Genomic DNA, 27,471 nt, shown 5'->3' on the forward strand with positions numbered 1-27,471 from the left:
AAATACTTGTGCTATCATTTTTTTTCTTACTGCCAACTGATGAATGTTAAGACCTCCAGAAACATTAGAGATACACATCCCCAATTCATCCAGTATTTATACTTATCACCTAAAACCTGACCAATCTTTCAAACCAGGGGCCCAAATTCTTTTCAGTGAAGGGCCAAAACCAGATCAGGGTGGAGGGTTGCAAGCCAAAACTAAACATTCATGTTGCAATGTTGTATAAATAAATTCTCATACAGGTAATTTTGAAAAAAAAAAACCACTTGTATTTTGCAGCATAAAATTAACAAACGTCCATATGTCACAAACACTAGGCCTATGTCTTCAAATACATTTAGTGCAATATAACCTCAACACAATGGGATACAGCATGGCTCCTATGGAACTAAAATGCTGCATTTTCCATCCTTTTAAAAAAAGGAATAGTAACAAAACTGGACACCTGCTATACATTTTTTATTTTCTAAAAATGACCACTGTATTTACCTTAATTTATGGCAATTATACTCTTTTAAAACAGCAACTTCCTGCCTACATATTAAGCATACTGCTGTGGAATCCATTTCTGGAAAAAAAGTACTGACGTTCCCACCTATTTTTAAACTTTCTCTTGTCAGAGTGTTACTGTCTCATATGCTCCATCCCAGCCATGACTCTGCTTCTTCTCACTCTCTGGTCATGGACTTCCAGACTTCAGCTGACGGGACTAGTGCCACCCCACTCCTAATGTAACACAGTGTTCATTTGTGGTCAGGAGAGGAAGTGCAAAAATAAATAAATAATTAAGGAGAAATTCAGGCTGCTGGCAATGGGAAAATAATGATAATTGAATATATATATATATATATATATATATATATATATATATATATATATATATATATATATATATATATATATATATATATATATATATATATATATATATATATATATATATATATAATGCAAATTTGAACATGGGCAGCGGGATGAAAAAATTCGCTGGTGGGCCAACTTTGACCCACAAGCCGCAAATTGGACAACCCTGTTTAAACTAACAAGTAAATGAAACACCTTGATGGGCAACTCCTGGTTCCCTCTCAGGGAGTCAAATCAAAAGCTTTGATTTCCCAAGCACACAATCCAGCATCACATTCAGTTTTGTCAGCAGTCACAGATAAGAGGTGTTGAATATAGCTTCTTATACTTTTGCAGAAGTCAGCCTCACCTTTTTAAAAAGGACAAAAACTGGGGCACCCATATAGCCCAGTGGTCTAGGTTGTGTGTTCCCTGAGAAAAGCCCTTGAGTGGGCAGCCCTGCTTTATCCACTATCCTGTCCACTCCAATTAAAGGCATAAACAGCCCCAAAAACTAACTTCCAAAAAGGACAAAAACTGTGCACTGTAATCTTCATTTCTACACTTCACTGCGTCTCGTCTTCAGATGTCATAGCCAGCTCTCTGCCCTGCCCTTTGCTGCACCCACTCAAAACAGGTATAAATACTTCTGACTAAAAACCTGGACCAGCTCAGGTGTTGTGGATGACCTTTTGTAGCTGTTTTTCAAGCACCGATGTGATGATTTTTTTTTTCTTCCCTGAAACATTGTGAATCCTGCCTTTGTGCACTTGGTTCACGCTGCATCACTGTTCTAATACTTTTTGCTGATAATCACCTGATGTGTATGAGGAAGAGAAACGCTACCTTACCCTCACTGTACATTTCTTTAATTACTGCCTGTTTGTTTTGCATAAACATTTGGTTTTTCCCTCTTTGCCTTTTTAATTTTCTCCACATTGTCCCTGATGGCTGCATGCCCGTGAAAGCTCATCTATTAATGTACTAATTTACACATCTATTTAGCATGCAGGCATTTCCCTGACTTGCATTAAGTCAGAATTTATTTTTGCACACTGTGCTCATCAAAACACACCTTTACACTGGAGTTATGGCCAGATGTAACTTTACTTTCTGCTGTAAATATTTCTGAAAAAGGCACTGTATCTGCCGCTCAACACATGTCAAGAGTGTTTGAGCAGAAAGCTAGCTGATGTTGCTGCTCTTTCATGGCAGTCTTAAGAAATAGTATTTTTAGTGATGGAGCTTGACAACCGTGAGAGGGCATCTGGGGACCAGAAAAATCACAACAAAGAAAATCAATAATCCACTAATCTTGCTGCTTTCAACACAACATACAAATAAAGATTTTCAACTTGAACCTTGACTTCTGCTCCAAAGCTCTTCCAAACATTGCTCCAAGAGCCGAAAAAGTTATAACGCATGAAACAGGAAAGACGTTTTACAAGGGTTTAGAAAAGCATCCCTTTACGTCTCAGAATTTATTCCCACCGACACAAACTTAAATGACAAGAGCCAATTTCCTGTTGCCCTCCCACAAACCCCATCTTAATTGCAGAGCAAATCCTCCCTGCTTAACGTTTCTGGACATTGTAAGCTCACCAAAGTCCTTCTTTATAAAGCTTTCATTAGTCGCTGATTGCTGTCAGTGCCTGCTGGGCTCGGTAGGCTTTGGCCTCCATTAACAGGCCTGAGTCATACACATGACTGCAAGAGCCTGTGTGCAGCCTGTTCAGAAAGCCAAACATCCAGCCACAGAAGAGATAAGTGTCTATTTGATGTCTACTGTATTGTACTCTGCCCCAGTCCATTTTGTTTTGTTCCTTTCTCCCCCCAAAAAAGCGTAGGCTGCAAGTGTCAAGTGAAATGTCGCGGCAACAAAATCCCCTGACAGCACGTCATGCGTTTGTCTGATACCAAATGGTGGTTTTTGTGCTGTGCCTCATTCCACGGGCGATAATTCACTGAAAAGAATGATTCAGTGCCACACTGATGACATCTCTGCTTGATGCCCTGCAATCTACTGTGCACCGCCTGGCAGAACTTGTTCATTACTTTACCCTGAGCAAAGTCTGTATGAAGGCAAAATGTAAGTCAAGTCACATCTGACATAGGCTCATGCATATAGCAGCTGCAGAGCACCAAATACGGTGGCTGCCAGTCATTAACTGAGAGGAATTGGTACTTTGAATCCTTATGTCATCTATTCTGAAGTAAAATTAAATACATCATCAAAGCCCTTCACAAGGAGCCCGCCTGATTTAATGTATTTTTTAAAGGAACAGACAGGAAGGTCATTGTACATGAATGCACCAAACTTGTATTTAAACATTACTTGACAGGAAACACAATTGCTTTTATCACTATGCGCATTTATTCTGACTGTGATGAAGAATGATGGGAATGGGAAGAAGATGAAAAAACCTCTAAAAAAATCAAGTCCCACTTTCTACACTTGGCATGTACACTTCTTTTTCTTTCTCCTCTCAATAACCTTTGGAAAGTTTCAAGGTCCCATATTATGCAAAAATCACTTTATTAAGTCTTTTAGTGAAATTTGTAAGTCTTTGGCTTTTCTTCCACTGGACAAAATGTGATATTTAATGACAAAACCTGTACTTAGAAGTTCTTGTGAATGTAAAATCCTGACCTAATACCAGCTGTTTGGATTTTGGGGATTTTCCGACGTCAGCGATTACCCTTTTTTGACCAATGAGGAGCAAGTGGTCCACCGGAGCAGATAACCCCAAACTCCCTCCCTGTCCACTCCTCTCCCCGCTGCTGGAAGGGAGGGGAGTTCATTTATCAAGAAAATGTGCCAGCTACACTCAGTAAAACTGTGCATGTGTGTGCTAGTCACTTTACTGCTGACTGCTTTTCTAACTTTGGACAGTACAACAGAGGGCTAGTGAATAGACTGGTTCTGAATCCAGGAGCATTACCAACCATCCGCCAACAAACCTCTGACCCTGGAAATGTGAGTATTTTAAATGCTGTGTGCCGTGGAGCAGATGTAAGAGCTTTTCCTTAGTGTCCCCCCTGTCTCTGTGTTAGCTTCAGGATGCTAACTTTAGCTGTGGTTAGCCTGTTGTTTTAGCCTGTAATGTTACAGTACACGAGAACAATGTTTTCTAAACATTGTGCACTTGGACCTCGTGGCGCCGCTCTCAGTGACGCAGAAGAGGAGGGTGGTATCAGCGATGGCTCATTTACATATGAAGGTCACGCCCACTAAATCAGACCGTTCTGAACAGAGGGGCTATGAGAGCCTGGAAACAATGCTGCTGTGCTTGATTTATTGGCTTTTTGGACTAAAACATGTTACTACCATTTCATGAAGACATCAATGATCCATATTAAACTGCAGAAAAGGAGCAGAATATGGGACCTTTAAGATGCTTCCTGTGAAGTGTCTCTCTCTCTCTCTCTCTATGTCTCTCCATCAGTGTACTTCTTATTTTAGTTGTTTCCTCTACCTCAAACTGTCTCAAATCCACACACAAGTCCCACCTAACTGATAAGAGCCCGCAGTCCTGTGTGAAGATCAAAGCAGCATCTAACAGCCCCAAAATGAGAAACACTCAGAGTTTAATGGGTGATGAAGCGCTCTTTCAGTCAGCAAAACATCACAACAAGGTATCCTTTCTTGCATGATTAGAGTTAAGTGACCTCCACCCAGTGTTTTGTTTTATATTCAGGCTTGATGGATGACTGATGTGTCTGGCTGAGAACAGAGAGGTTTACCTTTCACTAGTTATCCATTTTTTTCACATAATCTACTACTATTATTATTATTATTATTATTGTCCTGGAAGTAGGAATCACATCACTGCCTGATGTGAAGTGAAGCAGTCTGTCCTGGGTTCTGATCTTTTTTTCCCACAAATGTTCAGTTTTGTGTTTTGCTGATCATAACAGCAGTACCTAATAAAAACAGCCAAACATGTTATCAGTTTTCTAATTGTGTTTCTGATTCTACAGTACGAGGGCAGTGAAAAATATGATTATAAAAAAATATTAAAATGATTATAAAAAAATTTGAAGTGTAAACAACAGTAAGAGAAACAGTGACTGGTGTTTGGTATTTAGAAGTGTTAGTTTTGTCAACAGGCTTTGATAGGAAAGCTCCAGACAGGGAGATACGACTCTTATAAAAAAGTGCCTGACTCCCACTGCAGGGGCAAATACAATAAAAACATTAAGAGTTTGTTCCTATTTAGTTACCTCTTCATGCACACTGTTAGTTAATGTATGATAACTGAATAAAAAAATACAGTACGACTACTTCAGCTACTACAAAACCTGACTTTTAAGATGTACCTTTAAATACTTCACTCAAAGTTTGCATAGACATGTTAACTTTTCTATGCATAGTCATGCTCTATTTGAGAGGTTTATTGCTAAATAATATAATCAGAGTGAGGGCAGTGCAGAGTTTGAACGGAGTATTGTCATTTTCCTGCAGAATAGAGTTTTTTTTTATTGAAAGCATCAGTCTCTGCACTCGATCCCTCAAAAAATGATCTGATTTCCCAAAAAACTATAATGGAGCTGATGGGCAGCAGATAGAACATTTTACATACACCTATGTTGACATCAAGGGGAAAAGTAACTATGCCCTGGTTTCAAGCCCTGCGATGGAAAGTGCAGCAGGAATAGAGAGTGGAAAACAGAGGAAGTATAGAGAGATGAGTGTCTTGTGTGTTTCTTTCTGATCAGTGGTGAAGTCCTCACCTTGCAAAGCCTCCTTGGCTCGGTCCAGCTCCTGCTCCTTCTGGGCCAGCTGCACGCGGAGCTCGGTGGCGGAGAGCACGTCGGCCGAGCAGCCTCCCTGGGTCTCCTCCAGGTCCTTACTCAACATGTCCTTCATCTGCCGCAGCAGGTGCACCTCCTCTTGGAGCTGAGCCACCTCCTCACGCAGCAGGACTGCAACACACAGAGCGAAAAGGATGCTACAGCAAACTGACAACAAAACGTTTCATCAGGATAACTCTGTGTCTTTGCCAAGCAGCACCAACAGTAAATGAGATGTGAGGCCTGAGTGCAGAGGGCTCTGATTGCAGGAGGAAGACCATGTGCAAACTGGAGTTCAGCCTAACAGATGTGTTTGCTTTGCTGCATGACTACAGAAATACTTCTGTCTGAGATGCAAAGTTGATGCAGCATCACAGGAGGACTTAATTTGATAACTGCAGCGCTTAAGTACCATCAGCACTCCTGAACACAGAGGGGAGGTGAGGTCCAGCAGATGAGCAGAGACAAGAATATCAGGTTTAATGAAATTTGTCTTTGAAGTTGCTTGTGGAAACTGCTCTGTGAAGGGCTGTTTGCATTTAAAATGAAGAGACTAGTGCTTTCAAAAGCTCCTCCCCAGTGTTGTCACAAAGAAGCAAACAATAAAATGAAAACAGCGCTGGATCCAGAATGGATTTTTCCTTCCAATTTGACTCTCTGAAAACATTTTCAAAGAATTTGCAAAGATCCAGCAGGAAAAAGAGGACTGCGCGTTTATAAAACAAGCCTCAACAGGGAAAAAAAAACACTCTTCGATTTCTTACGCATACTGTCAGGGGAAATATTTAATCTAAAAATAAGCCTTTTCTGCGCTCAGAATGTGTTTGTCTTGATGGAGCATATGGAGAGTAATTTATATAAGGAAGAGAACAGTCATTCTGCTCGATTTCATGCATCCTGGGGGCAGAGGGTGGGGGGGCCTCTGCTATCAAGTGCCTGGCATAAATCACATTTCATACTCGTATCCAAGCCCAATTCAAAATTACTTTCTAAAAAAATATAGGAATCAATCAGAGATGAATGGGAGATGCAAGAATAGGGGACCGAGTATGACAAAATACTGTGAAAGGAAATGGCAGATTAAAGACTGAATGTAGACAACTGTAGCTTTCCAACAACGTTTGAATGTGTGTTTGTGTGTGTGATTTTTTGTTTAAAGTGTGAAAAAAGCGAGTTATATGAAGGTCCAACTATGTGAGCTGATTCAGTTAATGATCTCACTAAGTAAACAGTTGTTTTCACGCCTCCACTGAATCCCTGTGGTGTCTTTCATAACCACAGCATCATATCATCAGTCATATTAGACCTTGAAATGTCTTTTTAAAAAACCTTTTTTTTCAGCCGTACAGTTCATCACGCAGTCCAAAATGTTCTTACCTAAAATGAGCTCTAATCGAAGCTCAAAAGGTTTTTACACTGACTCACACGTGAATGAAGCACATCTCTTTAATCTTGCCATGACACTGACAGTTCATTTCTCTCTGCTTTCATCATTTTTATACTCCCATCTCTTCCCAATATGTGATTTCAGGACTACACAGGGGAGCTAGAGATGGTCTTCCGCTACAACGGGCGTTGAAAACAAATCAAAATGAAAGATATTTGCGGGCTTGGTCTCATACATACGGCACCACATGGATCACTACAGATTCTGCATTTAAATAAAAAAAATGACCCTTTCACGACAGTTCACTGCTTGTAAAACGTACACCTGCTTCCCGCGGCTTTGGCGCACTCTAATTTGTGCTCACTGACTAAATGTAAGTGGCTGAGAAAAAGGGCTGCCCGCCAAATAACGAAAATGAAATGTAAAAGAGGTTATTAGGAGACGGGGGCGAGAGGAAAACGTAGGCGAGTGGAGTGTCATTACACAGAGGTATACTTAATGGACCTGATAATAGAACCACATTTTACAGAGCAACTCAGGCAGCAACAGCACCATTGGAAAACCAAAGAGCTTGCCTGTTCAAGAAACAACGCACTGCAGGATACAGTTCATTGGTCTTTAAAAAACCTTTACTAGTCACAGACTTGATTAATTATTCATTCATTTTGCATGTATTGTTTGCGTAAAGGCGAGAGAACAGTGAACCATAAATAGACGACAAGGACAGCGAAAATCAGGCTTTTAGTTTGAAAAGCAAAACCATCCACACAGGTGAAAAATTACACTTTGAAATACAGTCTAACTCCTGCAGTTACTGCTGTGGTAACCTGTACCTCACATGTATAATCAGCATATAAGTTCATGTGCATTTATGGGACGTTTTTGATGTTTCAACAGCTCTTTTAACTGCAACAATCACAGACAGGTATGACTCATGGTTGCCATTGTCCAACTTTATAAACTGAGGTGGCACAGTGAGAGAAACTGTTACAGAATACACACATAAATGTTTAAAATATGCGCTTTTATTGCCTCCGCCAAGGAGGTTATGTTTTTGGAAGAGTCTGTCTGTTTTTTTCTGTGAACAACATAACTCAAAAACTAACTAATGGATCTTGATGAAATTTTCAGGAAATGTTCAAAATAGGATAAGGATCAAGTGATTAAATTTTGAAGGTGATCTGGATCACTGTCTGGATCCAGGACTTTTTTAAAGGATACTTAAACATTGTGAGATAGGGCCGTCTTCACCATATGTGTAACGCCACAATAAATGGTCAGATTGCTTTGCAAAACAATAAAAGTTCAATTCAGATCCTGGCAATACTCTGGATACTAAGATCCAGAATATGAAACATGTACTGGGTCATCATCATATTCAACACTGTGAGGCAAAAAATTATCGTACAAACCTGCAACTAACACAAAATTGTAGCAGACACTCTCCTGAAACGGAGTATAACATTAAAGTAGGACTAAAGTGTTGCGTGACTATCACAATATGCTTGGGGGAGGTCTAGTTTTTTTTCTGTCTCCAATACCTAAGGATCCAATCCTTTTTAAACCATGTGCTTAGTTAAAGTCAGCTACCAGCAGCCTGCTCAATAACGAGGCAAATAGCCAATCATAGAGGTTGCCAAGCAGATTTTGAGAGACATTCATGCCTCCCCTGTCTCCCAACTGGACATGCCAAGAAGAAAGAAATTGTGATTCCCTGTGTACATGAAGTAATGTGTCCTTCCATGTCTTTTCTACATTTTAATCTCAATTAAATGAGAAAAAAAATCCCTATCACCTTTAAGCAGTATCTTTTACTTGGTTTCTTCAAAACTGTCAAAAAGTACCAGTCTGTTATCCACACAGTAAGAATAAACATATAAATTCTCGTATTAATACACCATTCAGATAATTTCATTTGATTGACTTTGAAAAGATGGTGATAAATAGATGAAATAAAATGATCTGCCATGGCTAAACTATTTTCTATAACATATAAAACAAATTTCCTAATAGTACATGATATTATTCCTGCATACATCTCTACAAAGTGTCTACATTTAACCTCTATGGGTTAGCATAACAGCTACAGTACAGCAGATTAAATTTTACATTCTCACTCTGCCGCTGTGTTTTAAAATGAAACTCTTTGTGCCGGTAGCTCAGTTATGTGTCAGAACAACCAGGTGGTCTCGGATGAAAAACTATTTTTCAGGGATCAAAATGCTCTGCGTCACCAGTAAGAGAACTCTCAGCATGCCTGATAGAGAATGCAAGATTAGCTGCCTGAGTCTGCTGCGGTAGTTAATGGAGGGAGTGAGAGAGAAACGGATATGTTATTGTCTTTTCCGTCCCTCTGCAGACAGGCACACTGCTGGAGCACTCTAGATAAGACAGGCAGGAGTGGAGGACGGCTAAGGTGGTGGGGAGTGAAGACAGCTATTTTTTAATGTCAGCATCGCCTCTCAGTCGACAACAAGCATGGGCTGTGTATGCATGTGCTGCATTACTAATGACAGTCAGAGTGGGAGCTTTCCGATAAGTGCAATCTCCCCTCCAGGACTGTGTGCAGCTAATTCCCATGGAGGATCCCCCCGGCTACGCTTGTGTCACGGAAAGTCAGATGCACATTATCAAGCATGACTGTATATCTAAATCATGGCTTTCTTGTAACTAAAATCACATTTGTGAGTTATGCCAATATCTTTTTTTATATTTCATGTATTAGTTTTCCATAGTAAGAAAGACCAACACATTCAGTCTCATGGTATACAATTTTTCTGCCCACAGATTATATCAGATTATTATTTTTTTGGCAATTATTACAATAATTGTTAGATGATGTCATTGCTTGTGGAAAGTTCTGTAAGAATAAAGAAACAACTATTAATGACAAAACAAAGTATACATGGCAAAACAGTTGCTCTAGTGCATGTTAAATGCTCACTTAGTGTTTTTTTCTACAAAAAAAATGACTGAATCAAAGAAAAGTCAGAGAATGACAAACACTTCTGGACTCCCCCTCTCATAAAGAAACAACAAAAAGAGTTGAAAAGGACAAAAAGAGAGGAATCTTTCAGTGTGAAGGACTGTGAACACACAAGGTTGTGTTGGAGTTTTCAGTGCTGTGAGTCTGTTGGTTGCCATCACAACCTCAGTACTCACAGGGATGAGGGGATGTATCAGGGTCGGATGTTTGCTCCCTCTGTGCTGTTAGCTCAGCCTCCATCACCACCTGTTCCCCACGGCCTGACAGAGGCAGCTGATATTTTTCTCCTCACTGATTTTTTCTTTTTTTCCAGAATGATATCTTTATCCTGTATGTCTTTTTTGTCAAATAGAATCTTACTGTAAAAAATCTTGTACAAAAAAAGTGTTGTTGACAAAAACATCTTAGTAGCTGAACAATGATAGAAACTATGACTGTAAAGTTAGAGTAAAAAGCAAGGAGAGCTTCAGATCCCAAAGCAAAATCTATGTGGATAAATTACTAAACAGATTCCATTAAATTGGTATTACAGTTCATTAAAAATAATCTAAATAATTTTTTTCATCCAAAAATAAAAAAAACACATTTATTCTTATTGATACGCCAAAAAGTAGCAGAGAAAAGTCTGCGCTAGTTGTCTAGGAAAATATCATGCAAGACACAAAAGCTTTAAAGAGGGGGCGCTGAATCTGTCTGTAAACTGCTGCATTCAGTCTGTTCTAAAATTAGCATGAGATCATGACAACACTAGCTCAAATAAGGTCATAGCATAAGGACTTCCTAACTATTTCATGACATGTTTGAGGGGTGGGCCTCAAACACCAAGGTTTACTCAAAGCTCTGCTCTGGAAGGTGGATTGGGGCACAGGAAGCCTTAAAGAGAGAGACCTCATTTCAGGCAAAGGCTGAAGGGTTTCCTAAAACAGCAGTGTGATGAAAAATAAGTTTCTTTTTTTCTGTAAATCATGTGAAGCTACCACAGAGATACCAGGAGGTAGGTAGCATTAAAAATCACAATCGAGACAATATACATCTTTTCTCTAATGGTCTGCTTTGCTTTTACAGGCAATAAAAATACATCACTGTTAATTTCAGTCTGTTTTGAAAGCAGTTATTAATCCAATTCATGATGATTGTAAAAAGGAACAGTAAAAGACTGTAAAATCAAGATTTTGTTATTTTCATTTTAATTCATCTGTAAGTCTGCAAGTGATGGCACCTTAATGTCACCCAATGGAGTCAATGTATTTCTTAAAGTATGTCTAGTTCAAGGAGAGCAATTGAAGACCCAAATCAAATTCTTCATATTCGTCCACACATACATGGAAAATGAGGCTGATTGTGGTGAATGATAAGAGAAATGTCATTAATAATATAAACTCTGAATGCAGCTGAGCGGTTTTGCCAGCTGCTTTGTTTTTGCATTTTCCTGTTCTGAAACAAAAGAATCCATAAAACTGTGAACAGCCAGTTTCTTTTAATAGCCTGGGCTTAATGTGTCTCCAACTGAAGTTTTATGCAACTGTGAAGTACCACAGGGATTAAACTGAGGCTAATGACAACTGATCTCATCTCAGACTCGATCTGCAGAAAATATGTGCATTCATTGACCCTCCCTCCATCTCTGCCTCCTTCCTATTCCAATTCCCCAAACAGGCTCGCCTCTAGTTATTATGATTCATCGAAACAGTAAATAAAATCTCCATCCTCGGCCGCTGATGTAAATGGCTGCTTAAATGTGTGCATTTGCATAATAGCAGCCATGCATCAGCTGACATGCAGTTGGTAACAGTGAATTATGAATCTGATCAGTGTCATTTCCGATTTGTATGATTTAAGCAAAATGGCTGAAACTGTCTTCCTAAATAACCAGAAACCCTTAGTATAACAGCTTTTGGTACGGTGGAAACCAGTCGTAAAATGGTTTCCAAATATCAGCGTTTCTCTGGAGATGCAAAATTTGTCATCCTCTCTCCTGGATTTAATGTGGCAAAGAGGAGATTAGACTTTTGAGGTGAGAAATAGCCTTTGTTTCAAGTATGAAAAAGCGTGTAATGTATGAACTCTTCTTGCACCGTGAGATTTCACTGTAGGTATTGAAACCTAAGTTTTCAAGGTCTGCAAAGATCATCTGGCCTTTGCAATGAGCACTCTTTATAAGGTGCCCCTTTTAATGATCCTATATGTTGATATGAAAGCCTTTTGCTGTTGCCATGACATTCTCAGAGTCTCTCAACCAAACAGACGTTTTCAGAAACTGAAGTTGTGAAAGGTCCAAGAATCTGTCAAAGAGTCCAGTGGCCACAAGGCAGCTGAAATTGGACTTGGCTGGAGCGGGATTGGAGGTTGAAAATTGATAGGGAGTGACAGTATGTGTCTAGAGGGGAGAAATTTTTAGATTGCTTCTCCCTTTTCAGGCTGAAAAGATGGGGTGAGGTTCAACTTTTGCTTGTTACTGGAGACAAAATCAATTAACGGGCCAATTGTTCCCACCAAAATTTATTCAGCCAGCTGGCAGAGTGAGGACATTGTGGAGCCTGAAGTATTGAGCAGTCCTACAACACAATACTTATGCACTCTATGGAGACTATACATAAGATTCTACCATTAATAGGGCAGGCACAATAACTCTCCCTATACATCTTGATAAGAAATATACAATCACTACATGATTTAGGGAAAATATGTGAGTGCAGCAGATATATTGCAGAAACAACCTCTCTTTAGCACATTAAACACATCATGAGATGGCAAACCAGCTGCAGTGCGACCAAACTGGCTTCTTCTAACATACATTCACTGACATCATTTCTTCTGCAGATATGAAATATGAAAAAAAGGAGCAACCTACATCAGGAATGGGTTAAACAAAAAGAGAAAGAAAGGGCAACTAGGGTCAAGAATGCAAGCAGCAAGTGCTTTCATGACAGGAGGCAACAACCCACATCCTCCTATTTGTTTTGGACTTAAGAGCTCATCCGTGGCCCTGTTTGAATAATTACACTCAAACAGATTCTCTTTGAAACCCATTCACAGATGCCATGCTGGGTCAAATGATTAACCCTTCATGGAAACCCTTTGAATGTACTTTGAATTAATGGAATACACATTTTTGTAGATTTTTGACATTATTAAAAAAAGAGGTGATAAGGACAGAGAAAAAAAGGGAACTCCAGTGTTAATCACACTGAACCAGGAGCAGCAGAGGAGCTCACAGTGCACTTCTTAGCCGTGTTTGTTTCTATGGTGTGCTAAACTCAAATTTCCACATTAAAGTTTCTTATTTCAGGGCAAGATTTAAGATTCATAATGATGTACTCTGTCTTTAGGAGATGTGTAAGATGTTTTATCCTTAAAGCCAGGTTAAGAAGTTAATTCCTGATTATCAACAAGACAGAAATTATGTTTGACACTTCTTTGTAGCCATTTCATCTCCAGAAGTTTTAGGAGATTTTAGGACAACCTGTTTGTCAAACCAGGAGGGGAAGATTAGGACACTATTGAAAGCCACTATGTAATGTCTGACGCTCTGAAGACAGGTTTTTATTTTATGTGAATGCTGAGTGTAATGTAAATATTTGCAGCATCATTAAATGAACAGGCTGGCACGTGAAGCAGAGAGATCACCCTAACCACTATCTTGCAGCATTTACCAGACTTTAAAGTGATACTCCGGGATGGAACAAGTTGGGTCCTATCACAAGGTTTAGGGCAGAAATTACCCCTACAGCAGTGTTTTTGTGCAGCAGAAGCCCAGAGTGCTCGCACCAAACACCCCCTCCATGCTCGTCAGACAGTTTCCTCTGCGCTCAGAAGGGGCCATATTTTTCTTGACCAAAAACACAAATCAACGGACTCCAACCGAAAAAAATCTGATATTGGTCTGCATTCACGCTTTATTTAGAACATTTTCAGCGCGTTATTTTCACACAAAAACACCGCTAAATAAGGCTCTAGTTCTCATCGTGGCGTAAATCGGTGCTACCACCGCTGCAGAGCCACAGCTGGGTACAAGGCGCTCGCCGCTTAGTGTATCAGTGCCAGATATAAACAAACGCAGGTAGTCTGCCAGGACGAAGAGACAGATTTTTTTGGTGGGAGTCCGTTTGTTTGTGTTTTTGGTCAAGTAAAAATTGGCCCCGTCTGAGTGCAGAGGAAACCGGCAGAGGAGCAGGGAGGGGGTCTTTGCTGCGTGTGCCCTGGGCTTCTGCTGCAGAAAAACACTGCTGTAGGGGTAATTTCTGCCCTAAAACTTGTGATAGGACCCAACTTGTTCCATCCCGGAGTCTCCCTTTAACCTTCTGCGTTCACACATCTCCTCACCCTGACTCTTCCTAGGAAGGTACCTGAGGAGCTGGCAGGAAAATGTCAAGGTTAAGTCAGCCACTTGAGTTCAGGGACGCAGGTTACATGACACCTGAAATCACTTTTAGGAGTTAGGCGCATGTGTTAAAAAACCTCATGATATACAAAAGAAAACAGGACCTTTAGTAGCAAGCCTGATGATTTCTGTAACAACAATGTTAGTGGCTGTTTCTGCTGCCGGTGTCAGAACCTGGCAAGGTGATTGGTCGAACACTACCAAATTGCCTTTGTTTACATTTCTGTAGAAAAGATGTGCAGTGAATGACACAGGAAAAAAATAAAACAGCATGGGAATAATATAGACTTTGTCAACAAGACAAGGTTGATGCCACTATCAACCTAAAAAAAATTCTTGCAGCAGCTTCAACAGAAACAAAAGCCTCATTCATCTGTTGAATAACACATGTTTGCTCTGAGCCTTCACTTTACCAAACAAACTGCACAATGTCCTGTCCATGTCCTGGGTCTGTGATAATTTAAAATCTAAAAGAATGCAGTAAACTATGTTTATGTATCCAAGTGTTGCAAGATATCTTTCATATGCAGTACAAATGTATTTGTAGTGGGGACCCCAGCAGCTACTTTGGCTACTTCAGCTCAGAATCTCAATGTTTTCTCCAAAGCTCCAAAACTTTCAGGATATAAATAAAGTTATAAGTGCATGTCACCTGGGGACTCACTACATTAAAAATGTGTCAACATCACTGAAGTCCATGAGAAGCAGCAGGGTTACTCCATAGATAACAAAGCAGGAGAGCCCTCGGGCTACTGCACTCCCAAAGTGGTTTCATTTCCCAGTAATGATTTTTTCCAATGAACTTCATAGATTTTATACACAATTTACTATGTAGGGAAATTGACTCAGGGAGATGTTGGAAATTCAACCCACACAATGTTTCAGATTCTTTACAGAAACAAATACTAATACAACTATGGACTGAATTTTAATTAGGTGTTTGTATTGAAACTCAGCTGAAATATTCTCTGTGAAAGATTCACCTGCACACATTCTCAGATGGTTACATGCAAACAGCCAAACATAGCTGAATGCATGATGGGATACTGATTAATGTTTGCCCTTTGCAGGCATGTACACAAACAGCAGCCATTATCTGACCTTTCACTCCCAAAGGACGCCGTTTGTCCTCACGACACAAAAAGTCACCTAACAAACTGAATCCTCAATGATGTTTCACTTTGAAACTTTTCCACTGGCCTCCTGAGAGCACCTTACTTCTGATGCAGGCTTAACTGTTTCCTACACCAAATATCATAAATTAAAGAAGGGTTATTGTGATTTTGTTTTTAGGGTTTATAACTTTCATGTGTGTAGAGTGGGGGAAACACAGACAGAGGAGGACAATGTGAGGTAGTGTGATTATACAATACAAAGGATAACTTTCATGTATTGGCTGGCCTTGGATGCTGTGAGAAAACATTCATTTTACTCTAGTTAGGGATGCACTGATACCAATGCCGGTATCAGGTATCAGTGGATTGGTGCCTCTCAAAGCTGGAGCAGTATTAGTGGGGAAGGATCCATGATGTTGATCCAGGCAACCAGCTTTCTCCCTTTTCTTTTTTTATGGGCGCTCTTGGATACTTGATTTGTAATGTTACCTCTGATGCACTTTCTTTGTTTTTTGCTGCACAATCTGAAGCATGTTTTTTTTTTTAACAAACTGCTGGTAAACATTTAACTATTTTATAGTTTAAATGAATATCAACTTTAGTAACTCCATAAACTAATTTTTGTCTTTTATCTAACACATTATCAGTCTTGTCCCAGAGTAGGGCATGCAGGTTATTATAAAATACTGGCATCAGATCGGTATCGGTATCAGTCGATACTTAAAGCCCAGGTATGGATACCAGAAAAGTTGGATGGTGCATCCCTATTTCTATAAATGCACATTCAAAAATGTTGGTTCTTCTGTGTTTCCTGGGTTATATAAAGTTACAGGCTCCTGAAATTTTTTTTATGTTTGCATGTTGTTATGTTGCATATTAATTCAATTGTTTGAACATAGTCTGAAACTTGCCTAATTCATCACAGTGGATTTAAATTATGTTTAAAGGTCCCATATTATGCAAAAATCACTTTAAGTCTTTTAGTGAAATTTGTGGGTCTTTGGCTTTCTTCCCAACCCACAAAATGTGATATTTAATGACCAAACCTGTACTTTGTAGTGCTTGTGAATGTAAAATCCTGACCTAAAACAAGCTGTTTGGAATTTCCAGGATTTGCCGACGTCAGCAATTCCCTTTTATGATCCATCATGAGCAGGTCTGACCTGACTGGTCCACCGCAGCAGATACCCCCAAACCCCCTCCCCGCTGCTGTTGAAAGCTGAAGAGCTGCTCTGTTTTTAGCTGTAAACAGCCACATAGTTCCATGCACAAGCTTCCCATCTCAGAAGAAGACAAGACTAAGTGGCTAGAGTTCATTTATCAAGGAAATGTGCCAGCTACACTCAGTAAAACTGTGCATGTATGTGCTAGTCACTTCACAGCTGACTGCTTTTCCAACTTCCGACAGTACAACACAGGGCTAGCGAATAGACTGGTCCTGAATCCAGGCGCATTACCAACCATCTCCCAACAAACCTCGGACCCTGGAAATGTGAGTATTTTAAATGCTGTGTGCTGTGGAGCAGATGTAAGAGCTTTTCCTTAGTGTTCCCCTGTCTCTGTGTTAGCTTCAGGATGCTAACTTTAGCTGTGGTTAGCCTGTTGTTTTAGCCTGTAATGTTACTGTAAACGAGCTTCGCTGTTGTCTAAACATTGTGCACTCGGAGCTCGTGGCGCCGCTCTCAGTGACGCTGAAGAGCGGGGTGGTATCAGCGGTGGCTCATTTACATATGAAGGTCACGCCCACCAAATCAGAGCGTTCTGAACAGAGCGGCTATGAGAGCCTGGAAACAATGCTGCTGTGCTTGATTTATTGGCTTTTTGGACCAAAACATGTTACTACCATTTCATGAAGACATCAATGATCCATATTAAACTGCAGAAAAGGAGAATAATGTGGGACCTTTAAATTATATCCCACAAAGCTACTCCTTATCCTTATATAATATAACGCAATAAACCAACAAACTAGAGAGTACAGGTCTACTATAGGAGTCTACTATGGGATGTAAATATTCATATTATAACCTTTAAGTTTTGAAAACTGTCTGTTTCTGATTTCTTCTATTCCGGATATTCTGGTCTTCAGCAGAGCAGGTATAAGTGCCATGGATATAATGAGCGGTAAAAAGTCTTCATTTAAGGTGAAACATGTCACTTAAAGGTTGCAGGTCCTCATAAAATTGAAGCACATGTGCTTTTTTTGTCTCCTAATTCAGGAGCAGTTAAAAAAATACATTTCATCGAGCCATTCATCTCCAAAGAGATGCTGAAGTCATTAATAAAAGTCAGAGCATGTACCTGTCTATCTGTCTCTCTCTCACACACACACACACACACACACACACACACACACACACACACACACACACACACACACACACACACACACACACACACACACACACACACACACACACACACACACACACACACACACACACTCATCTTTCTGGTCCATTGATAGCATATTCGTCAGCGGCTCATGTCGGTAGCATCGCCTGAGCTCTGACTGATGAAGGCTGCCTGCAGTGTCTGCTCTGTCTGGGAGTGCTTTGCTCTGGATTAGCCAGTCAATTCTCATGAGCAGAGCGATCTCCCTGCATCGCCTGAGGAGATGACGGGGTCACGCCTGACGACAGCTAAAAGAGAGAAAAAAAACGGGGGGAAAGGACAACACCTTGCCTTGGGGCACTCTATCATAGGAATCAGAATCTAATGCTTTGTATTAACACAGACAGTGATGAAAAGAGATTGGTATTCAAGATAACACTTATGGGAATAGATTGCAATTTATTGATGAGCGCACCAGTGGTAGGAAAGCCTCTGGTCCCCTTGGTCTTTAGCCTCAAATAAACTCATGATTGCTCCAAAGTGGTGGATTATATAAAGGGGACTATGAGATGTTTCTAAAACCTAGAGGAAGCCTGAATCAGTATGGGGTCTTTCAGACTGCAGAAAAGAGAACTCCTCTACTTGATGAGGGTGTCTTGGACAGCGTGTAAGACTTCCTTCTATAATACTTCCCTCCATGCATCTGTCTGATGAAGGAAACATATAATTGTAACATTTTGTCCTTAAACTGATTAAAATTTCACATACTTTCTATGTTTAAAAGTTGATGTCTCCAAATCTTTTGTTTTCTGATCATGCACTGCAAAAAAAAAATAATAATCAAGTGTTTTTGTTTTATTTCAAGTAATAATCTGTTTATACTCAATTTGAGCCACATTCAACTTATCAGTCCAGAAAAATGTCTTGTTTAAAGTTACTTAAAAACAAAAATGACGTCTGAGTTGCTTGTAATAAGTAGAATAAATCTGCTTATGGAAAAATATTTTTTTGAGCAACTTTTTCTTGTTCCTTTATTTGTACTTAACATAGTAAAAACAGTAAAAACAGTAAAAAAAAATCAGACCTTATTTTTTGTCTTTAGATAACTTGGAACAAGACACTTTTATGGACTGGTCCACTGAAAAACAACTGATAAGATTTCATTGTTCCCAGTGTGATGTTCATTACTTGAAAGAGTGTATAAAACATCATCAAAGTAGAGCAGCACATCCTAAATTTGATGAGACTAACGTGTAGATTGTTTCCAAATAAACAGCCATCAATTATCTTGGCTCTTTTTTCACCCTGATAGATTTTAAAGCCTGACTCGATGTTATAACTACATAAGCTACATCCTGGGATCTACAGAGAATGAGGCCGTCAGCATTAATTCACATCAAAGGCGTTTAAATGGGGATGTCACTCACCGCATGACTCCCTCCCTCCCAGACAGCCAGTGTCGATCAAGAAGTCTATGCTTTAACATCACAGAATCTGACATCCACATGCTGGCAAGCCTATTTCATGCTCCAGGACCTTGGAGTAATGGGGGCTGAACTTGTGTGAGAGTGGGGTTAGAACAGAGCTCGACAGTGAGCAGAAAACGGATCAAAGAGAAAGATAGGCAGTAATCTCAGCCGCATTCCCCAACAATCTGCGTCCGCTGGCTTATGGCAGTCCTGCCTGACTGAGGATGGTATCAGCCACACTCGCCACAACTTGCATTTCTGTTCCCAGAAAGATGCCAGTAGAGCTCTTCTGAAACATCCATGAAGTTACTAGAACTTGATAGTTACAAAAATTACAGATTTTCTTCTCTCCCTGTGAAAGGTCTAAATTTGTAAGTGAATAAGCACTGAAAGATTTACAATCCTCTTCACTTTTAGTATCCTTTCACTCAAGCAGCCCTCGCTTTCATTCTCACAGCCTGTTCCTGTGCAGAGTCGACAGTAATCCATCCAAACATTGTGTTTGTTTTAAAGTCTGTCTCCTGTCTCTGATGAGAGAAAAAACTCAAACAGAGAGATTACTGTCTTCTCAGGCTGCAGATGGACAGATAAAGCGGACAGCTTTTCGGATTTCTTCACTATGGAGATTAGCATTGGAGTTTCCATGAAACTGGAGCGGTGCTGCTCAGGTCATGAGGGACAGACTGTTGGAAGGCCAGAAAGATTTCTGCTTGATACTTTGATGGATGGATAGAGCCATTAAAACACAACAGGCTTAGACAGAAACTGCAAATGAGCCAAAATGGCAACTCGTCCACAGAAGTGATAATGAAGGTCCAGGCTGGCAACTCTCCCCCGCCGTGATATTAGCTCTGTGCTATTTATTACCCTTCATTATTTTTTGTTAGCAGCATTCTAATGGCAAATAGATGCAGCCAGAATAAACACAGAGTCGATTCTGGGACAATGTAATTGCAGAACCTTGCACTATTTGCTTATTATGGAGGATGACTACTTATGTGTGCATTGCTGAACGAGTTGGTGTACTGCTAATTTAGGGCTTTGCTAAGGTGCTTCCTGCAGATAGACACCCCGGTTTGTGCTTGTAGTCCAGGCAGATTATACATGAAGAAAACATGATGAGCATGTTAATTGGTCACATCAGGCATGGCAATTACTGCTGCCGTGGTTATACTTGATGGGCTGTGCTGGTGTTATGATATGAATAAAAACATGTCATTATTTAGTCATAGTATGGAAAAATGTCTGCTGGATGGTTAAACAAAAGCTACAAGCAGTCAGCTTGTTTTGTAACATCTGTGTCCACAGGCTTCTCAGCATGGTTCCATTCAATTGTGGCAACTTGTATTATTATGTTTAGCTAGTTTTCCTCATGTGCAGTGCTGCAATTAGGGATTGCATTGTTTTTCTCATTATAGTTTAGTTTAAGTTAGTTTTGGCATTTTTTTTCCCACTACAGTTTAGTTTTAATTAGTTTTAGAGGGGGCATTCTAGTTTTTATTTAGTTTTGATTTTTGCAACAAGGCTTAGTATTAGTTAAGTTTCAGTTTTTTCATACCTTATTAACCAGGTGCAGGATTCAGAAAGGTCAGAGTAAATATTTTGTAATACTGTTTATTTTCAAGTCCAACATAGTGCTCACTGCTCAGTCAATGCTGATACTGAACTGTTGGCTGCTGCCTTAAACACAAGGAAATAATATAAACAAAATATAAAAAAATATAAACATACATTTTATAAAAATAATGTTAACATAAATTCAATAAAAATAATTTAAACATAAATTATACAAAACAATATAATATGAGCTTAAATAATAAGAAACTTGGACTCTGTAACAATAAAGTCAGACTCACATGCAGTAAAACTATTAAAGATGCTCTAATTTATGCTCCACTACGTTTCGTCGCACAGAGCACAGCCAGTCAGTGCAGTAAACAAGCTCGTCCCTATACGCCGCTATGATGGTGCTGTGCGGCACTGACAACTGACGAAAACCTGTCGTAAAATTAGTTGGGAAAATGTGTCAAATTAATTTAAATCCTAAAGGCCATTAATATTGTCAAAAACTATAACTAAGGGAAATTTGTCTAAAATTTTGGCTAGTTTCAGTTAGTTTTGTGAACACAAGATACAGTTTTAGTTTACTTATCGTTTTTGTTTTCTTTTCTAGTTTTTGTTAGTTTGAGTTAACTGCAATCTATTTTAAATTTTAGTTTTCATTTTTAGTTTTGTTTAAGTTAACTATCATAACCTTGCAATTGGCATCAATACTCAATTGTACCAATTTTTTAGTACTTTTTTGTGTTAATGTGGTGAAAAATATCAATTTGTTTAATACTTACAACTTTTTGTGAGGCAACAGGAGAAATACAAATGCTGAACAGAAAGTGTGGGGAAACTTCTTCAAAGTTAATATAAGGCATATTTGAAGCATAATGGATCATGTACCTGATGGGAAAAAAAGGGATGACTGTGTGTTTGTGTGTGGTGTGTGTGCGTGCTTATGCTTGTGTGACAAGGCAAGTGTGTTTGTGTGTACAGAGTAGAGAAATGACCTTTGGTGCTGAAGGCTGACCATGCTGTTATTTTTAGGCCAGGCCAAATGGAAGGGCACACACTGTGTCAGCATGGATATTTCATCAAACTGTAGATGAGTCTTCACACACACCACACAACACATGGAAACATCACCTGTGTGGTTCCCTTCTACCTTCTAACCCCTGTGACTAAACCCTGAGCTCCTTCAAACTAACAGTGAGCTCACATCAACAAACAGACTCTGTTTTCCAAAAACAAACACACAGCCAACTACAAAACACTGAGCCAAGTTCACAGTAATTTCACAGACATATCGGGGTATGGAAGTGCCAAAAACACATAGCTGCATTTAGAAATACTCAATCAAATGTTGGAACTGAAATAAGCAGTTTGTGGACTTAAACTTTCTCGCCAGATTTCAAAATACTTAGTGTGAAAACTTAAAATAAAACAGAGACAGAAGGTTCTGCTACAGCATATGAGATACCTTTTCAGAGGTCTACAGACTTCAAGTTATATCTTTTATCTGTATGTGTTCAAAGAGCACAGAGTGTTTAAAACAGAAGGATGTGTTTGCCAATTATTGTTTTTTTCTTTGATTAAATAGCTGCTTAAAAGGAAAGAATAGATATTAAAGACCAATCAGCCTTAATAAAAACATACAGAGACAACATATAGCATCAAATCTCAGATGGTGCTGTCCATGTTAGTTATAGTAGCCTTACCAGATTCTGACAACCAGCAGATTAACTTTAACACACCCCAAATTGTCTGTGTCTGCCACCCTGAGAAGAAGCGAGCACCCAAGGGAGATGCTTGCAGCATTCACCTGCAGCCCAGTTGCTGAAACAAGGCAATTACACAGCCAGGCTTGAACTCAGCTGCTCCCGCAATTACACTGTCACACTGAGCCTGCTGGAATAACCACAGATGCTTCCACGTTGGTGAGTGACATATGCAAAAGTGGACGTATGTGTGTGAGCATGTGCATATTAAGCACAGACACATGCACACACGCACACGCACAGAGCTGGATCCTGAGTGTGACACATCAGTCAGACGGTAACAGGCTGTCCTGTGGAAACCCACAACAAGCTCCTGTTTTACGACCGGGTTCACAGAAGGTGTTAATCCACAGGGTTAAGCCTCCTCTGACATCACGTCACTCATCTGAAAACACTGCTTTTTGTCTGAGTGACAGCCGTGAGACAAAAAAGGAGCAACCTAATCTGAAATGATTTAGGGTGTCACTTCTTGACTGGCAGGCTGAGAAACGGGTGGATTGATGTGAATTTATCACAGAGGAGAAGAAGAACAGCTAATTTCTCTGTTGTTCAGCTTGGATATCATCAACAGCAGCTGTGATTATATATTATCTGCAGCTGTGGTTACAAAGACGATATTGCTAGTACTGTGCAATGTTTGTGTTTAAAGGCAGACCATAAATGACCGTTACCGAAATATGAAACTGGGAGACGTAACAGAGAACAATTGCAGCTGCATAACCACGCCTGGGATGGCAAAGACAGCCATCCACAGCCTCGAGGTGTTTGTTTTGCTTACAAACCACTAATTGTGTCACAACCACACCTTGAGGTTAAGCTTGGAGGATTTAAATGACCTGCTAGAAAAACATGCACAGTTAGACGACTGCTGTGCCGCATTTCTTGGATTTCCAGCATGTGGAATTTGTACAACATGCAGCGAGCAAAAACCCACAGGTTTTATCTCACTTGTTATGTGAACTTTTACCTCTGTGCTTGGGGCTATTTTTAGAGCAAGGTTGAAGGGCAGGTGAGCTACCAGTATGGAGATAAACTGCAGGTATTTGAAGGCAAAACAGTAGAGAGGAAAAATGTCCTCACAGTTGGAGATTTTCAGTGAAAATAGAGCAAACCAGCCTGGCTGATGCAGCAGCAACAACAACAACAAAGAAATGTGTGAATGTAAGATTCAGGCCGCCAACAGACCCAGACCTCAGTGTTTACAATGGAAACAGAACACAAAGCCTCTTTACTTGACCATAAAAACACTGTTGTTGGGAGACAAACCTCACAGTCTGATATTGTCTTTGACAGGGAGCAAACCCCCACTCACCCACAGAAAAAAAACTGCAGAGGCACATCTGTCCTGGAACAACGGAGAAAACGTTTCGTCACATAACTTTTCAGTGTTTAGTTTAATAGGACAAATGTGGGTTCCCTAAATTACCAGTATGATCTTTTGCAGCAGTTAAGGGAATAAGTCACAGCTCAAACTAACACTGAAAACAATCCACGGCGAAATAATCAATATCTGTTCAGATAATAACAACCTCTGAGGGATCAGTGTGTAAAGTCTGACAACAGCTCTACAGCATAACAGGTTACTCACGTACCAAAATGACACCTGCCAACACATGAATATGTCAGACCTCACTGTCAAAATCAAAGAGTATCTCCTCTCTGTGATCTTAATAAAGACACTGAACAAGCTGCTCTCCTCTCTTTACAGTGTAGCATTTGAAAGTGCAGGACTTCAGCCCACATGAAGCTGTCATCCAAGGCATGGAGGTCCAGCTGCACTTGACGTTTCTACTCACTCACCAGACTTTCCCTGCTCCCCGTCTGACTTCATCCCCTCCTCTGAGGGGAGTTTTCCGAGGGATTCCAGGATCTGTCAGGTGTTTTTTGAAATCCAAGAAGATTCCTCCTTTCCAAACAAACTCTGATTCAAAAAATGAGCATGTTTGTAATCCCTCCACTTAAAACCGGCTCAGCTGACACCAGGAAATACATCCAGAGGCTGTCGAAGAGTTTTTCCCTCTCTTAACCTACCTGTTCAAACTGCCTCCCACAGGTTCAGTGATACAGTACACCTAGCCCCACCCCTCAGTTCAAATGGTCTACTGGGAAGGAAGAGGAGGAGCTCGCTGAGGCTGTCACTAGGATTTTCCCACATTACTTAAACATACACTCATACATCCATAAACACACACACACAGAGATAGGGGGAGGGGGAGGAGCTCTGCTCAGGTGTTGCTCTGCAGGAAGGTGAGTGTTAATGTGTTTGTAGTTTAACACCAGCGGGACGCACAGCAACAGGTCTGCCAGCTGTTACTTTGCCTGAGGGTCTCAGTAACTGTATACCTTTAAAATAACACCTAGGGTATCATGAAAGCAACAGATAGTGTCGTTAGAGACACTTAGTGAGGAGAAGTGCTGTTGTGAGGTTGTCAAAAGAAAAAAGAAAAAAAAAATCTTTGTGGTTGTTTTCATTTCAAGGTTAAAGCCAGCATGAGAGTCACACAGAGTAATAGAGTAAAACCCTCATCTATAAATAAAGAGTTAACTCAAAAGTAACACACAGGTTGTTGACAGTTTTTGAATTAAAATACAGCTCACTGTTAATGTCCATTAACTGAATGTGTTTACATTTCATAGTGTTTTTCTTTTAAGCCTTGTTGAATTAAGCTGAGTTGCATCTTTCTAAATGTCTGGTGTGCAAACTTAGTGAACAAACTTAAGCTTGAGTTCAAACTGGGGTACTGCTATCTGTTCACACGCTTGCTGTATGCATGTTTTATTCAGCTCCCCTTTGCAGTGATGAGCAGTGAAAGGCAGGCTGGTGAATGAAGGATTGATGGTGTGTGTCTGTGTGTGTGCGTGTGTGTGTGAGCAGGCCGACCAGCGAGGGTTTGATTTTAAACAAAAGTGATAAGCCTCTGCATTAATGACGCTCTGCTCATCTGTCTGCAAGGACAAAGATAAAACCTTTTCTAAACAGCAAAATGAGTCAGACCATAAAATGTAATGTTTGAAACTTAAGTGCATGAACAGAATTGGTCAGAAAAATGCCAAAACACCAGGATAAAAGGCTCGTCACAGAACTTCACTTTGTTAAACACTGTTTCAACTATTTTATTTCTGAAATACACCTGAATAAAATAGCAGTCTTTGCTGACATGGACCTCTATGTGCCTCGTTTATAATTTTTCAGGCAAAGAAACACTTTCTCATGTAGAAAAACATATCACACTTATATATTATTGATTTAAAATATTATTTAAATACCTATACAATAAAATATTTAAATACAATAATGAGGCCCCACAGGTGTGCTGATAAAATGATAAGTGTATGCATGCTACAGTCAGACACCTCTAGAGGGCACACCTAAGAGCTCAGACTGCACTCAACTACCAGATGTGCAGAATATAAACAGCACTGCAATAACCAAGAAGGTCTAATGGCCTGTCTGCAAACATGTCTGCCATTTTTCACTCTGTACATTTCCCTCAGCCCCAATCAAATAGGTGCATGCTCCAGCTTATGACCATGTTGCATATTTTATGAAAGGACATGCTCATGCTGATGCTCCTAGACTGGACAAAGGGAATCACAGTTTGATCAAACACTTAACTTCTTGTAACGTATCTATTGGATTATCAATAATCAGCTATTCTTAGTTACAAGGCCCACAGGAGCTAAAGCAAAGCCCTGCTGGCCAAAAACATGTTTTCAGCCCAACAATAACACCACAAAAAGGGGGATTTGCATTTTTAAATTTCAAATCAATGGGCTATAAGCAATGAGCTTATAAGGGTGGAAGAGAGATTAATGTATTTCAGTGATCCAACATGAACAAAATCATTCATTGTACAATATCTGGCCCTCTGTATGACAAGAGAAAATAAGCTCATTCCATCTAATCATTTTGGACAAAGGAAACAGAATATGTCCACTCATGGAGTGTGTGTGCAGCTCACAGTGGATTGCTGCCTCCTCGACCCTAATCTGATACACAGAAAATTAGCAGCTTTCATGAAAAGGCAACTGGCTGGGTTGTTTTGAAGCGATGGTTTGAGTTTTTTTGATGTGGGTTATATCGGGAGGAGACAGCTGAAGTTCTCAAATGGAGCTCATTCTGTGTACTGCTGGGTTTGTGAGGAACATAATTCAGCCTTTACTCTCAAAAATACATTTCAGTTTTTTTTACCACGCCACCTTGATGTCAGACAGCAATATCCTCCAGCCCTCCGCTTTACAACAACCATCTTTTATTCCTTCCCATCCTGTGCAGAGTACTACGGCTGGTGAGACAGCCAGATGGCAGAGGGAGACCTTTCGATCTAAAAATGTGCAAACGTTTGAGTTTATGACCATTTCCTTATGTAATAAGAACCAAATGATGCTCGACAGATAATTGCACTACACTATTAAAATCCCCTTGTTGACCTGGTGGGACTTTGTTTCCCTCTAGCAGTCAAAAGGCAATTTCATTGAAATTGTTAAAAAATGCTTTTAGTGCTGGTGAAGAGCAGGGCTGACCTGCTTGACTTGGTTTCTAAAGAACGTCACTTGTCTTTGATAGTAACAAATGGTTTACAATTGCAAATCATAGTACGAGAGATGACTCAGCGACTTTCCATTCCTGGAGAACCGAAAGAGAAATGAAGGAAAATTTGACTGTGTTATTCGTCACATGGGGCTGTAAAGTTATTTACAGACTCGTCCTGGTACGACTGTAAACTGCAGCAAAGGAGTAACGATTGCAGGGCAGGTCCCTAAATGCAAGTTTACCCAGAGAGGAGTGGTGATGTGATAAAACAGTTTTAGCACCTTAAAATACGTCATGCA

General features: G+C 39.9%; 1 protein-coding gene across 4 annotated transcripts in view; it reads right to left on the reverse strand.

Moving 5' to 3' along the window:
* Nucleotides 1–27,471, reverse strand: part of kazna (kazrin, periplakin interacting protein a) — a 243,954-nt gene that overhangs the window by 28,055 nt on the left and 188,428 nt on the right. For all 4 annotated transcript variants that reach the window (XM_074681989.1, XM_074681990.1, XM_074681988.1 and 1 more), the window contains exon 5: nucleotides 5,581–5,772. In XM_074681989.1, coding sequence (XP_074538090.1) covers nucleotides 5,581–5,772 — 192 coding nt within the window. The remainder of the gene's footprint in view (nucleotides 1–5,580; nucleotides 5,773–27,471) is intronic.

The sequence above is a fragment of the Halichoeres trimaculatus genome, unplaced genomic scaffold, assembly GCF_033239565.1.
Source record: "Halichoeres trimaculatus isolate MK-OKI-2021-1 unplaced genomic scaffold, fHalTri1.1 fHalTri1_scaffold_11, whole genome shotgun sequence".
Lineage (NCBI taxonomy): Eukaryota > Metazoa > Chordata > Actinopteri > Labriformes > Labridae > Halichoeres > Halichoeres trimaculatus.